The following is a 17,102-nucleotide window of genomic DNA, read 5'->3' as shown; positions in this document are numbered from 1 at the left end:
GTGCTTTGTGAGATACCGCAACAGATTTTCCAGCAGCTGTTTGAAACAAACATGATGCTTGACAACCTCAGAACCAGAATTAATGGAGTCATTTTCTTCCCACAGACCTTTAGCTTTGTGCAGTGCAGTTTCTGACACACTGACTGTCTTGCCCAAAGCGGTTTGAAACATGCAAGATCCATCAGCTGGTCTATTGAAATCCAAGACAGAAGAAGTGTTTTTCTTCCAAACAGGTTCTGCACGACTAACTGGTGCCTTTGAAACAGTAGCATTCTTGATTGGTGCAGACAACAAAACACCTGTTTGCAAAGAAATCATAGGATTATCTGTAGGCACACTAAATTCATCTTTCCACAAAGATTTTGCACGATCAAGTGATGATCTGAATACAGTTAGATCTTTACCGGACGCCGTCTGAAACAGGCCTGTTGGTGCATTACAGACATCTTGACCTGCTGATGCTTTAGACTCATCTTTCCATAGAGATTTTGCACGGTTAAGAGATTCTTCCGATATGGTAAAATCTTTTCCTGATGCTGTTTGGAAAAGTGCTGCTTTTGAACTAAGTACCGGTATATCAATATTTGAAGAGTCATCTTTCCATAGAGTTTTTGCATGGTTAAGTGATTCTTCAGATATAGTTACATTTTTGCCCGATGCTGTCTGAAAAAGGCCAGATATATCATTACCTGTAGGTACACTAAATTCGTCTCTCCACAAAGACTTTGCATGGTCAAGTGATGCTTTCGAAACACCTACAGCCTTTCCTGAGGCTGTCTGAAAAAGGCCTGCTGGTGCATTAGAAATATCTTGACCTGTATGTATTTGAGATTCATCTTTCCACGTAGCTTTTTCGTGATTAAGTGATGATTTGGATAGTGTTGCAACTTTATTTGATGTTGTTTGGAAGAGTCCTGTTTGTGAATCAAGTAACTCATTATTTACAGATTCATCTTTCCACAGTGATTTTGCATGAGTAATTGATTCCTCGGATATAGTTACATCCTTGCCCGATGCGGTCTGAAAAAGACCAGCTGTTAAAGTAGGTATATCATTACCTGTGGGTGTATTAAATTCATCCTTCCACAGAGACTTTGCATGAGTAATGGATTCTTTAGAAACAGTTACAGCTTTTCCTGATGCTGTTTGAAAAAGGCCTGTTGGTGCATTAGAAATTCCATGACCTTGTTGTTTAGATTTATCTTTCCATAAAGATTGTGCATGGTCAAGTGATGCTTTGGATACAGTTACATCTGATGCTGTATGGGAAAAACCTGTTTGTGAATTGGGCATGTCATTATTTGAAGATTCATCTTTCCATAAACATTTTACATGCTTAAGTGATTCCTCAGATATAGTAACATCTTTGCCTGATGCGGTCTGAAAAAGGCCTGTTGTTGAGTTATTATTAGGTATCACACTATCTGCAGATACACTAGATTCATCTTTCCACAAAGATTTTGCTTGGTTGAGGGATTCTTTAGAAACAGATACAGCCTTTCCTGATGCTGTCTGAAAACAACCTGTTGGTGCATTAGAAATATCTTGACCTGTAGGTACTTGCAGACCTGTAGATTCATCTCCCCAGAGGGATTTTGCATGGTCAATTGATGCTTTAGAAACTGAAACATCTTTGCCTGATGCTGTTTGGAAATGGCCTGGTCGAGAATTAGGCATCTCATTATTTGAAGATTCATCTTTCCATAAAGATTTTGCATGGGTCAGTGATTCCTCAGATATAGTTACATGTTTGCCTGACGCCGTCTGAAAAAAGCCTGGTCGAAAATTAGGCATCTCATTATTTGAAGATTCATCTTTCCATAAAGATTTTGCGTGGGTCAGCGATTCCTCAGATATAGTTACATGTTTGCCTGATGCTGTCTGAAAAAAGCCTGTTGTTGCATTCTGTACCACATTACTTGTAGATACACCATTTTCATCTTTCCACAAAGACTTTGCTTGCTTAAGTGATTCTTTAGAATTAGATACAGCTATAGCCTTTCCTAAGTCGTCATTTATATCATCCTCAAATAATGTATCATCAGTCAGAAGATGATGTAGATGCTGAAAGGTATTCGTCTCATCTTTGGTGTCTTGTTTTGATAATACATCTTCACTACGTAAGTCACTGTAGTTGTCTTTGGTCAATGCAGATATCTGATTGTCTACAAACTCATTCATTTCTAAATCAGATATCTCTGTCTCAGGCAACGTTGCTTCCAAATTAGGCCCGTAATTCATATCAGCCAGAACATTCTTAGCTTCCAGCAAAGATTGTTCAGAAATGTGGACTTTTTTACCAGATGCCAACTGAAAACCTTGGCCCAGAAAACATTCTGGTTCTGAAATCTGTTGTTCTCGTGTCTTTATTTTATCTTCATGCAGGATATTTTTGTGGATTTTATCACTTTTGTTCCCTTTATATTTTTCATTAAAATCATTTGAAGTCATTGTTATCTGGACTTTAGATGCTTGATTACAATTAGATTTCTTTGTTGCGCCATATTCACCATCCTTTTCATTAATGTCCAGCATCTGTATGACAGACTTGGATCCAAAAAAAACTTCAGAGTTACTATGTCTAGATGGAGAACCAGGTGACTCTTCTGTTAAACTGCAGTTAGTTGGTGATCCAACCATGTAATCTTTCACCAGTAAACTCTTTTCACTCTGGCATGATGTATCTTCAACTGCGGTCGGATTGGTATTTTGGGAACAGAAGCCTTGACTTGGACACTGTGAGAAAATGTCATGGGAAAATTCTTTAAGCATCATTTCACTCATCTCACTTTCACTCACATCAGAATTTACATTCTCTTCATATTGAGGATCTGGAATTTTTGTTTGCAACTGTTTAATGTCTTGTCCATATTCAATTGCCATTCTGTCATGATTATTATTATCAGTAGTCTTCTTAGATGAATCAACTTCTCTTGGTTTTTGAACTGAAATTCGCTTAGGTTTCTTGAAAGGTCTAAATCCTTTTGGCTTCAACATTGGGTTAGCAGATTTGAAAGAAGTGGTTCTGATATTTTCCTTTCCAAAACAAGTTTTGAAATCACATTTGTTCTCAGGACCAGTTTCTTTTGACAAGATAGTCGAGGTGTGTTTGGCAGCTGTACATTTATTTTTATCGACAAGAATACTGTGATGTATTTCCTCAAAATTATCCACACTTTTGGAATCTCTTGTGTCCAACCGATCAGTTATCTCTTTATCGGACATATCTGTTTCTCTCACATGCAGGACATTTTTACTTTTAACAACCATATTTATTTCGCCACCAGATTCAGAACCTACATGACCCTCACTTGTTGTACTATTTCCACTGTGATCGTTTTCTGATGTTCTGTTAATACCTTCAGTCTTATTAACCAAGCCTTTATTTTCTTTCAAATGTGTATGACTAACAGACGAAAATGCTGGACTAGAACAATCAGTCTGATTCAAGATTTTCACATCATCAGCTAACAAAGTTTTAGCTTTCTGTAAAGCATTTTGGTTGCACTTCATAGCTTTACCACTGGCTGTGGAAAATGAAGGAAATGAATCTTCGATTGCGTCCAAACCCTTCAGTGATCCAAGTCCATTTTGTTCACTCTCTAATAAAGTCTGAGCTTTCAGCAGAACACTTTGATTGATTTCCATAGCTTTACTACTAGCTGTAGAAAATGAAGGGAAAGATTTTTCATGGACATCAGAACACTTCAACGATTTCAGTTCATTTTGTTCACATTCAGCTTCCTGCAAATCATTTTGGTTGAACTTCATTGCTTTACTGTCAGCTGTAGAAAATGAAGGGCAAGAGTTTTCATGGAGGTCAAAAGACTTCAAAGATGCCAATTCATTCTGTTCACACTCTAACAATGTTCGAGCTTTCTGTAAAGCACTTTGATTGAGCGTGACAGCTTTACCACTAGCTGTAGAAAATGAAGGTAAGGATCCCTCTTTTGGGTCCAAATCTTTCATAGTTGCAAATTTGTTCTCTTCACACTCGAACAATGTTCGAGCTTTCTGTACAGCACTTTGATTTAATGTGACAGCTTTACCACTAGCTGTAGAAAATGAAGGAAGAGATCCTTCATTTGGGTCCAAACACTTCAGTGATCCAAATTTGTTCTGTTCACACTCTAAGAATGTCTGAGCTTTTTGTAAACCACTTTGATTTAACTTGACAGTTTTACCATGAGCTGTAGAAAATGAAGATACTTCATTAAAACCTCTGAACTTCAGATGTTCCAATTCATTTTTTACCAAGTCAGGTATATTGTCCCGTACTCCACACGGGTCATCTGCTGTTGGAAACTGAACTCTCTGACTGACTGTATCATCAATAGAACACGTTTTATTAACTACTATGGGATGTGATTCAGATTTACAGACAGTACTGCTTCCAACACACCTGAAAGCAACCTCACCATCAACAGCATTGTAAAAACATTTACTAGTCTCTGAACTTGCAACTTTGGACTGAATATCAGCAGAGGAAGAAAGGGTCAGTCTTGATGTTGTTTCATTCAAACCGTTGTCAACATTCTGACTACATTTATCTGGAGTTTCTCCGTCCTCGATTAAACCACTTTTGTTAATTAGCTGATTGTCTACAACACTATTATCACAAGTTGTTTCTTTGTCATCATTAACAGTGCCATTTTTATCTATTGGAGCTATCTGTGAAAATTCCATGTCATCCAGAAAGGCATCTTTGACAAAGTTTTCCACCTCTTGTGTGTTCATGTCGAAATCATAGTCATTCTTCTCCTCGGGTTCCTCACTCCCGCAGAGTTCATCAGCTGACAAAAACCCAGAACTCGGCCTAACAGTCTCCACAGTTTGAGCCTTACATTCCACCAAGACATCGCTGTTTAGATGATCATCTTTCACATTCCCCTTTAGTGTGGAATAACTATCTAGTTCACAGTTGCTGGAAGATTTGCTTTTAGGTGTCACCTGTAAATACAAGGAAAACAAACATTACCTTTCTGTATTACCCATCTCCAAAGGCTGACAAACCATTAAGTTTTAAATATGATTACCAAAAGTGACATTATGGTAATTTTTGTTTAGGATATCACAAACATATTCAATTTCATTTGTTATTATTATCGCATTAGTAAGGTTGCTATAAAACACACAATAATTCTAACCCTTGTACACAATCCACCCCCGCCTATCAGAATGCATCCAGTTATACAAAATCAGTTATATGGTGGGGGTTTTCTCATGTTTTTTTTACAACTACAAATCTGACTGATGTGTTTTTAGTGGAGTTCAGTTATACTGACGATCACTCAATGAAAGGCAAAGTCAAACACCTGGGACACAGATGCACAATTGTACTTACGGAATGTGTGCAAATTGGTGTTTATGGCCTAATACCGCACCACTGGGCTGGCAGTATTCTCATTCTAGGTCAAAACTGGAATTCTCCATTACCTCAGGTGAGACATGAACTCATTACCTACCAGCCTTGAAAAAGATGACATGTCTACTAACCTACTGAGGCTGGTTGATTCACAGTATATAGTATTATAATAAAAAAATAAAAATCCAATTTATAAATCAGAAAATGAACATGGGATTAAGAATTAGATATGAACATAAGACTGGTGAATAAGCAATTAACTAAACTGTTAGGACTTAGTCCAGATATGCTTATTTTTAACTACAGAATTAGCATACCAGTGTTTGACAAACATTTAAGAAAGTCACAAGCTGTCATTGCTTTGACTAGTGCCCTATGTATTACAGTAATACAGCTGATAATTTGCCCAATCAGAAATTTACTAGCTGGGAACGAGGACTAATGAATTTGTTGAATCCTACATTCAGTATTACCCGACTGACAGATGATATCAGAGGCTCATTGATCTCCCTTAAATGCATATCCATCTCTGTCATGTCAGGAGCAAACATCTCGGAAAACTTTTTAAATTCTGAAAAATTAAATATTACAGTTTAAACAATAGGACCAAATATATTGGGTGGTCCCCTAAAAACGATAACCATACTGAATATGAAATTGTATAATAAAAAAAAGTATGGGTACGGTAACATTGATATTTCACACTCATTACTGTATGGATATTTGTGACCACAGGTCAAATATTGTTAAAATAGCAATACTTTTGAAATAAATCCATATTCAGTAGGGTTATCATTTATTTGGGGCTACCCAATATACTGCACTGTTGAAAAAGCCTACATATAGTAAGAAACATCCAAACAAATCACTACATAGAAGCTGTCAAAAAAAACCCAGTTAACTACATAAAATTAGTACTTATTCAATGTTTGTCAAAGGTTTTTTTTTTAAAAACCCATGTTTTTGTACAGATATTAAAAAGAGCACTGAATATAGGAGAAAATAACTGCCATTTATAAATACAAATAAATGTGAAGTAATTCTCATAATAATTATTAAACACCATTTCATTTTCTTACCAATATAATTCCTTCGTCGTGGTACAGCTTTGGCTACTGGGATATCATGCTCCATGTTTTTCTTAAGCTGAATCTTGTTGCTAGATCCATGGTTTCTGGGTGAAACAGATGGCTGCAAAGAAAATCCATCCTCGCATAAGACATTGTTTTTGTCAGTTTCTTTTTCTACTGGTATATTTTCCTTTTCATGCTGTTTTCGATCTGTAACATCAGTGGCTGAACTGACATCGTCAGGCTTTTTATTTCTTTCAGGTTTCATGTTGTGGAAGTTAAAAATGCTCTCTGGACACACATGACTAATTTGACTGCCAGATGGATACAAGAATTTACGAGTCCTAGATAATCGCAGACTTGTATCTTTACTTTTAGCTTTTTTCGGAGGGTCATTTGACGATTTTAAATCTTGATGCATCTTTGTTTCAGGAATGTTACTTTTGCATTCACTGGAATCTTTTGGTTTGGTTTCTAGTACCGTTTCAGAAGACTCAAGTGTGAGAAAATCAGTATCTAAAACTTCACGGTCCAGTTTGGTTGTTTCTTTGTTAGAACTTTGACACATTTCATTCCAAACAGATTCAGACACCTGGGAAAATAATTCATCACCAGTGACAGATGTCTCATCAGCAGACGTCAATTTATTCTGATCTGTGTGGGAACAGTCACCAACTGGAGCAGAGGAAAGTTGTGCTTGCACAACCACTTCACTGGGATTTTCTCTTTTCTGTTCATTATCGGTAGATAACAACCCAACTTGACTGCACCTATCTGGACCTTTAAGGCCATCTACTGTATCAGTACTAAGTTTGGCTTCCTTTTCTTCCAAACTAATTCTATTAGAACTATCATCAGTACAAACAGACGAAGAATCAACCAGTTCCTCATTACATAAAATATCTATCAAAGATTTTTCACTTGTTCTTTTGGAGTAAACACATGAGTTATTTATATTAAGGTTGACTATTTTCAGAGCTAAATCACTGCTTGCACTATAATCAAGTGGACAGTAATCAGAACACTCCATGTTCTGGTTATCCGTAGCCATCTCAACACAACTGACATCCTTGCTGGAAAACGATTTTCGCTTTCTAAGTGAGCGGCTATTTTTTTCGGACTTTTCAACATCAGCTGCAAACCTGACCCGTTTTCTCTCGGAGACTGTATGTTTTGTGGCAGAAGAGAGAATTGACTGCGGTCCTGTCTGACTAAAAGATGGCGATGATCCCGAATTGAAAGACATTCTCTGCTCGTCATCTATGGAAATCAGTTCGGATGCTTTTCGCTTAACTCCTTTGGGTGCTGCGCGATGCTTTTCAGAGGCCGGACTGTCAAAGAATGGCGACAGCACTGATACAATGACAGAATTGGTAGAACTTGGACTTAGCATTCCTCCATTCTGCACATCACTTACTTGTGATCCAGATTTCATATCTAGGGTAGTCTCTCCTGTACCAGACACAAGTTTAGAGCCAAGTGATAACCGTTTTTTGACTCTCTTGTTAATAACTGGTGATACCTCTGTTCTAGTTTTACTTGGGTTGGTATCAGTACAAGGAGAAGAATCCAGCATGTCGTTATCTCGACTCTCCTCAAGAATACGAGCGAAGTCTTCCGAATCCAACCCTGTTCTGTCCGGTGTGAACAACACTCTGGGGAATCCCTGGCAAAGAAAGTAAAGTTTGTTTTTATTTAACGACGCCACTAGAGCACATTGATTTTTTATCTTATCATAGGCTATTGGACATCAAACATATGGTCATTCTTAGACTGTTTTTTAGAGGAAACCTGCTGTTGCCACATAGGCTACTCTTTTACGACAGGCAGCAAGGGATCTTTAATTTGTGCTTCCCACAGGCAAGATAGCACAAACCATGGCCTTTGTTGAACCAGTTATGGATCACTGATCAGTGCAAGTGGTTTACACCTACCCATTGAGCCTTGCGGAGCACTCACTCAGGGTTTGGAGTCGGTATCTGGATTAAAAATCCCATGCCTCGACTGGGATCCGAACCCAGTACATACCAGCCTGTAGACCGATAGACTAACCATGACGCCACCGAGGCTGGTCCCTGGCAACAAAGTGAAAAATATAATACAAAAGCTTTGGAGTTGCCAGTATCCTGTATCATGAATCTTATAAAAGCTTGTGATCATAACTAACAACTGTATTCAATTTTGTAATCTTATTATTTTGACAATAGAAAAAGTGCTTTTCTGTCTTTAAAACTGCATCTTTCACCTCAAAGTTTTTATTTTACAATTCATGATGTACATAAAAATTATTTGCACAATTATAATATTATGGTAGACTTTAATATGTTTATCTCATAGAATGAGATATTTGTAATGATAGTTAAAAAAATTGGTAGCTTGTAACAATATCTTAGTTCTTTTTAATCAATGTGTGTATGAATATACATATGCCCTATTCAGATGTTTTTGTGCCTGTTTTGTAATCTTTAGAGTTACGGTCTCATTAACAGCTGCAATTATTCCACTACTAACATATATTTTAATTGTGCTACCTTCACCAAAGAATTCTAAGGTTTCATATATATATATATGTATATATATATATGTGTGTATGTGTATGTGTATGTGTGTGTATGTATGTATGTATGTATGTATGTATGTATGTATGTATGTATGTATGTATGTATGTATGTATGTATGTATGTATGTATGTATATATATATATACTCTTAAAAAAAAAGTAGGGGAACTCTAATAAGAATTTACAATTGCCAAAATTGTAAGGTACATGTATATTAGCTGTGGGGAATGGTTATATGATAATAATGAATTAATTGGGCAAACATTACAACCGGTAGTTCAGTATTACAGTAGGTTTTATGACCACCAAAGTTTTTTATCAGTAAATCGCAAATTCAAACAATAAAAATGACTAAAAACAAAACAATAACAACTGTATGATCAACAGAATGAAAAAGATTGACAGAAATAATGTTTCACAGTGATTAATGCACCTTCCTAGAAATGGTCAAAATCGAGAATGACACCCCATGCACGTGTACAGGGCAACTGTTCATTGTTTTGCCGCCATTTTGTTTTTGACACTGGAATCCAAAGATTTGTTACTCTAATACTAATATGCAAAATGGTAACCAGTCTTTTATTAGTTTTAAAGGTTGCATGTCACTATTTACAAATACTTTAAATGTGTAAATTATTAATTTAATTTATAAAATATGACATAAATTGCAAAAAAGTTTTTTTTAAAAGCTTAGGAACAGTATCATGAAATAGATAAATTTAACGAAGTACCCAAATTGAAAAATTTGATGGGGGGGGGGGGGAGAGAGAGATAGAGCCTTAAACTGCAATACATGTACACTTTATTCTAATAAAGGTTCTTAATTGTTTCTTTTCTCTTTTTGTTTTTTGAGGGGGTGGGTGGGGGATGAGTTCCCATTCATAAGTAAATAAATAATGCTGTTAATTGTTGTAATATCTCGGTAACATGGATTATTTTTTATAACTTAGGTGGTTTTAGTGGAAACAATTAGTTTAAAATTTTAATAGGTATGGTAACTTTATTCTAAACTGATGAAAATTATTTGCATATTTTTCTAAACAAACCATAAAGCATGCCCATCTGTTGTATAAATTTACAAATTGACTAAACATGATCTCAGTATGAAAAATGGGCAAGTGAATTTTTCACCATGGCCAGTGAATTTTCAAATCCACTGGCCCTATGGCAAGTGAATTTTAAAAATATTCTAGAACCCCTGATATAAAGAAAACCATTTTGACAGTTAACCTTGATTCTTGTGATGGTTTCAATCTTATCATCTGGATTTTCTTCACAATCTGAAAAAGAAAAAGAAAAGAACTCTTCAGGGATTAAAATTACACATGACAGTAAAATCTGGAAAACTTTGCATGGTCTGGAAATGTAATTTACAGTAAGCTTTTCATCTAAGAACAAGAACAAGAACAGGAACAGTTATCAGAGTAGTAATAGAATCTGGAATTCAGGACAATTCTCATCTTTCTTTTTATGAATGAATGTGTAATGACACCCCAGCACAAAAATACACACCGGCTTTTTATATGATAAAACATAAAACCTAGATGACTAAAAAATTTATCGTAAAGCCTTGAACAGAAGCCTAGGCTTCTACTGTTTTTTGTGACACTCTTGAGACCCAGATCCTATTTTTCGGGATGCAATTTGTATTAAGCACAGTCATATTCTAATGTTGGCCTCTAAACTTTTTTGTACATGTGAAAACCTCTCATCTCACTTAGAAATAAAAAAACCTTTCTCCTTTCCTGTTCTTGCCATTTGGTTTAAGCTTTTGATGTTATGCAATGGAAATGAGTATAACGTGGTCATTAATCTAACAAAGCTACAATATTAGAAGTTGGCCTTTATAATAGGCAGGTCTCTATTCAAGGCAGGACTCTTTATTTTTTTCGAGATGTTCTGAGACTTGGCTTCTTATCGAGGCAGGCTTCTATTCATTCAACGATTTACAGTATGTCAATTATCAAGTTTGTTTTGTTTAACAACACCACCAGAGCACATTGATTTATTAATCATCGGCTATTGGATATCAAACATTTGGTAATTCCGACATATAGTCTTAGAGAGGAAACATGCTACATTTTTCCAATAGTAGCAAGGAAACTTTTATATGCATCATCCCATAGACAGGACAGCACATACCACAGCCTTTGATACACCAGACATGGTGCAATGGCTGGAACAAGAAATAGCACAATGGGCCCATCGACGGGAATCGACCCTGGACTGATCACGCACCAAGCGAGCGCTTTACCACTGGACTACATCTCACCCTCTTCAATTATCAAAGACGATTAACATTGCTTCATCAATGTAAAAATTAACAGAACATTGAATACTTTGTGTTCTGTAGACATTACCATCATGCAGGTCGACTGTCATGTCATTCTTAAGACAGGGTGTTGCCATGGAGCTGGTCCATGATATAACAGAATCATCCACTCCCAGCTCCTTGCTGATGTCCGTACAAACATTCACACTGGTGTCCATCTTTGGTGTTGACACAAACGCTGGGCTAAAACAAGTAACGGATATATCATACAAAAATGTATTTTTTGGCTATTTTGAACTTTACAAAATCCTAAAGATACATTGGTCCTATGTATATTTTAGTCTGTTGCAAATATCAAAGTTTATTTTTTTCGTTGCACAAATTTTCTTTGAGCACTTTTTTTTTTAACAGTGTTTTAAGTAAGTGACCACAAAAATGTAAGTTGATGAAAATGCAATACAACAATGTAAACACATTTACTAAATCCTACAATACTAGATAACATATTTACTAAATCCTACAATACTAGATAACATTCAGTTTATTTGTCCTTTTGTGTGAGTGGTCTGCTTTTCAGGACATCATTGGTCAGAATTTATTCGGATAGTCAATTTTTTAATTTTTTTACTTTTCAGTTTTTATTGTAGCTATCGTAATAATTATATTATGAAAGATATTTATGAATTGAAATACTTCAATTTCTCATGTATAATTTGCAGAATGTTTATAAGAAATATTTAACAATTTAAAACCTCGATGTGGTGACCAGTCAAATAAACCGAGTGCAATTTCATTTCAAAGATATCAAATATCAGACATGAAGAAACAATGATTCTTGTTTATTATTTCATTAAAATTAATTTCCAGAAATATGTCTTATTTCATACAAAACATAATTAAGTAAATTTTGAGAAGAGGTGTGAAATTTAAAAACAATGGGTTGATATAATGATTAAGATAAAATCTTGTTCTAAACAGGGTCACAAATATTACCTGACGCCCACCAGAGGATGGGAAAACCTGGGTGTGCTGGCATCCTGAGTCGCAAACACTGCCCAGGTGCTCAGCGGTGTTAAGTTTCCACCTCCAGGGGTCATAGCTGAAACATATACATGTGCATGAATTTTCAATTTCATAATTTGATAATCTACTTAACACTACCCCAAAGGCCATAACGGCCACATCATTTAGATTAAATTACATTAATTCCTATATTTGCACGTACTCTATGAAGACAAATTTTGAACGAAATGAGGGCTCACACTGGAACATTTTTTGGTTTAGCCAATTTTCAGAAATGTAGCATATTTCCTTAAAAATCTTAAAATGTGGTTAGCCAAAATCAAAATTTTCTATAAAAATTAGCAATTGGCTAATTTGACAACATACAGGGTGAGCCCTGGATATTTTTTCAGTGAATATCACAATTTTTCCAAAATGACAGTTTTCAGATGGTGACTTTATTTGCTTGATATTTTAACAATGCTGATCAAATCTTAGTACTCTATAACAAAAATACTTTAAAAATTTACTGAAAATACTCCAATAAACATAGAAATGAAGTATGATTTACTATAAAATAAAAACCAAAAATGTATTTTCGACAAACCCTGTAAAGAATGGTGTGTTGATAGTGGAGAGTTCTCTACAATGGCAGCTGGTGCACATGATGCTTTGCCTTGACTTGTAGAACATCTTTGAATGCTCTGTTCAGTCAGATTATCAAACCATTTAGTACTGCTGGGCCCAATCTCTGTGAAACAAAATGTATTCAAGGTTAGATGGGGGAAAAAAAAAATGAAAAAAACCCCCAAAAACCCCCAAAGATTTCAAAATATCCATTAAAAAAAGCGAAGCATTAAAGGTGGAGACCCTAGTTTCAACTTTCAACTCGTAAAACTGGACACTAAGTTTAGTTAATTTACAAACCTGTAACACACTTGGATAAAGTTATAACAGAGTGAAACAAGAGTCTGTGATGTTAAAACCAGAAAATATCCTTAAAAAAGAGACTAGAACTCGGATCAATAACCGCTACTTCTCACACACACATGCATTTTTTAAAATATGAAAAATGCATTTTGTGATATTAGAAACAACAGGATGACCAGAAACACTTCGGTTCTATGGAAATGGATAATCTAAACAATAAAATACAAGTAATGTTTTATTTCAGTGATCTTAAATGACTCTAATAGTGAAAAATATGCTGTAGTGTTTAAAAACTAGGGTCTGTCCCTTTAAAATTTAAGATTGTTTTTCTGAAATAATTACAAATATGGTAGCTTAAGAGAGTTTGGTGACTTATGCCCAGAATAAAAACACATTTTTACTAACAAAACATTTAAAGAGAAACAGTTATTATTTATTGGCAGTTTTAATGTCCTCACATATACGGTAAACAATAATATATTAGTTGAATTATTAAAATTTCTAAGCATATTGCTAGTAGTATTTTATAATTAACCAACAATATCTACAAGAATATACCACATGCAGACCCTAATCTAGGTGCTGTAATGAATGGGTTTTTTCCACATAAAGTCAGCTCAAGTCGCCAAGTTATTAGCAGTAGTGAGAAGTCAAAGTTGCCATAATTTTCTGAATCAAAAATAAAATTACTGGTGTCAAAGCTCACTTATCATCTTGTTGGTCGATGTTTTTACTTTGCGCCAGACGGTATATCAAGGCATTATGTGCCATTTGCAGTGACCAGTCAAACATAGTAAATTCTTGGCCACATTCATTTCAGTATGCCACATTTTTAATGAAAACATACAATTGTTTAGCTCAAATTTTATTACCGGATGCAGTAGTATATTATATCTAAATATGATTTGAACCAAGTGTATAATTTGAAATCTTTGTTGACTGAAAGCAGGAACATGACAAAACTGCAAAATGTACCGATAAATGTTCACTTCCCTTTTTTTTTATTATTAAACTTCTCCACTTTCTCCTGGGAAGGGAGAGGACTAAAATAATCAAGCAAGTTAGTAGTGAATTACGGTTCTGAAGGTTCTTGTTGACTAAACATCTCTTTCTTCTTAACTTTGACTTGAATTTGACATCTTTGTGATGGCATCCACAGTGTGGACAATCTCTATCCATCCAGACCACTTACATGCAGTTTCCAAATGTGCTACCTACTCGAATAAAAGAAATACATAAAATAACTTAATAAATATTGTGGGAACACACAAAAAATATATTAAAAACTAGAAATGTCTTTGGAACACTTTGACCTAAACTCCTTAGTACCATATTGAGTGTTCTGCCAACAAAGTATGGGTGAACTGTGACTGTTCATTACCTCGAAGTGGGCACCATATCTCCAAACATGTGACCAATACTACACACGATTTAATTATGTGCACTAACAATAAGCTGAAGGAATGTTGCTATCCTGTTGGAACAGTGCAGCTCGAACCTTTTAATGAGGAATTATTTCTGTTTGACTTATGGAAAATATTCAAAAAGGCACACATCAAATTTGGTATATCTTGTTCAACTCTCTGGCCTCCTCGTGGCAAGCAAGGTGCAACAGTAACGTTTTAACGTACTGGCAAACAAGAGAGAAATATGTTTCATTCCCCCACCGCGACGTTTTTTTAATAAAACTCAGAAAAAGATAGGTAACAGTTTAAAACTTAGGACTTATATTTTAGTTATTTGTTGAGAAATTAATGAACTTTTTTGTTTGTTATTCAATATATGTACGTATGTATGTATGTATGTATGTATGTATGTATGTATGTATGTATGTATGTATGTATGAGGACAGGTAATGTGAAAAGAAAATATTATTGACATTTAAAGAAATATCTTTGTAATTAAATTATATTTTTATTTTATTTCTATTAATTAATAAATGTTATTTTCTTTTATTTTCTTATATTAATGAAGTTATATTAACTTTAATTTATTTCTACTTTTAAGTTAGTTTATCAACTTTAATTAATTTTTAGGTTTAAGGTTTTTGTTGTATTTATTATGGAACGAGAAATTACTTCACTGATCCTTTTCCACATGTATACAAAATTGTTCCGAGTTTCATTTTCCTCCCATAAGGCACTGCATGTTTTAAACAAAACCCAAATAGTCAGACATTGAGTCCTGGATGGAGGAGCCCGCCGTGGCCGGCTCTTGTGCCCAGGACAGGCGTACGCTACAACAGCTTGTTCTGAATGTGCACGTAAAGCCCTATGACCTGACCTCAGTTGGACATTTTTCCTTTAATTCAAAGTGAAGATCGTTTCAAGGATCGTTTCAAAGTAAGTATATGCTCGAAATTGAACACAGTACACGATTTGGATGGGAAAATGCGGTGCGACGATTTACCCAATACTACTCAATACTACCCAATACAAATGCTTGATTTAAAATGTTCTTTACACAATACAGGTAATTTTAAATTGACCGAACGCACCAAATCATTTGAAATAGCATTGGATTGTTGGGCTGAAAAAACAGCAGGTGAAAAGGAGAGACTGTTTAAAAAATTCTTGGCAAAAAAGAAAAATCAATTGAACGACCACTTCGTGCGTGCTACACAATCTGCCGATTTTGTGTGTCCTAGGCCCAAACTATCATGTGGAAAAAAATCAGGCCAAAGAAAACGATCAAAATCTGAAAAATCTAAAACTTTGACACAAAAAATTGAAATTACTTGTGATTGTGCTCAAAATTCACACCCCTCTTGTTATGTTCCCAAGAAGCAAAGTGGGAGTGCGTTTTAAGCAAACATTCGATAAATAATATGTGAATTATTCAAATATGAATATGATTGTTGTTGCTAACATCAATATGATCATTAAACATGTGATATCTTTGTAGATTTGTTGTTTCATTTCTTACATACATAGTTTTACAAAGAGAAACCTATTATATATTGTACCGGGTATATATTATTCGTATTATAGAAGGGTGAACGAAGGGAGGTAAGTCAACGTACTGGAGTCTGCGGTGTATACAATTCGCCGCAAATAACACGTGTAACTAATATCCAGGTTTAGGGGTTCTTGCGTGATGATATAATAGTTAGTAGTGGTATATGGTAAGTATTGGGTAGTATTGGGTAAATCGTCGCACCCGGGAAAATGTGATGGTAGTCGTTATTTTGACACAATTCTGTTTCGAGCAAAACTGCTCGGAATGGTTGGAAACTGCTAATGGCATTAAACATTCCCAGGATTAACTTTGACAGTGATTGCACTTGTAATCAAAGTTAATCTTGATGAACTACGGACAGCACTGTACGTTTATTTACAAATAGTTTACAAGTGACAGTCACACTGACAGTTAAAAATAAACTATTACTCTTAAAATAGTGTTTTAAAATGTATGCGTGATGATTGTAATTGTAGAAAATATTTAGAACTGTGCAAAAACTGGTTAATTCAGTTCAGTGGGGAAAAAAAAAAATTGATCCGTAGACCAAATATCAAAATGAAAATCGAATCGCAAATAAATAAAAAATATCGTCAAAGTCCCCAACTGCGTTATACTTCCAACTCCGTTCACTTTGTTTTCTCATGCACGGTTCGCGCAATCAACATCCGATTTGTTGTCATCAGCATGTTGTTCATTTCAGAGGTTTTTCTTCACAGTTCGGGAATATTTTCATTAACAATAAAGTTCAGAAAAGTAAGTATCTAAATACAAAACTTTAGAAACCCCTAACACCATTAATTTTACTAAGTCGTTTTTGTTTATTCCTTAAAATTACCGATATCAGGTCCACATGACTCGTAGAAATTGACTTAAACTGGAGAAAGATGAATTAACATTCGGTGCATATCACATGATCTCACACGTGCCACATCAACAAGGCCA

The 17,102-nt window shown here is 35.1% G+C and overlaps 1 protein-coding gene across 1 annotated transcript in view; it reads right to left on the bottom strand.

Annotated features, from left to right (window-relative positions):
- LOC121384627 (breast cancer type 2 susceptibility protein homolog) overlaps positions 1-17,102 on the bottom strand; it is a 41,165-nt gene that overhangs the window by 23,134 nt on the left and 929 nt on the right. Inside the window, 8 exon segments of the mRNA XM_041515090.1 lie at positions 1-4,950; positions 5,839-5,936; positions 6,445-8,101; positions 10,226-10,275; positions 11,356-11,510; positions 12,261-12,366; positions 12,877-13,020; positions 14,276-14,413. Coding sequence (XP_041371024.1) covers positions 1-4,950; positions 5,839-5,936; positions 6,445-8,101; positions 10,226-10,275; positions 11,356-11,510; positions 12,261-12,366; positions 12,877-13,020; positions 14,276-14,378 — 7,263 coding nt within the window. The 5' untranslated portion in view covers positions 14,379-14,413.

Source organism: Gigantopelta aegis, chromosome 10 (assembly GCF_016097555.1).
Source record: "Gigantopelta aegis isolate Gae_Host chromosome 10, Gae_host_genome, whole genome shotgun sequence".
Taxonomy (NCBI): domain Eukaryota; kingdom Metazoa; phylum Mollusca; class Gastropoda; order Neomphalida; family Peltospiridae; genus Gigantopelta; species Gigantopelta aegis.
Note: the sequence above shows the minus strand (reverse complement) of the source record. Positions and strands in the feature narration are given on the sequence as shown.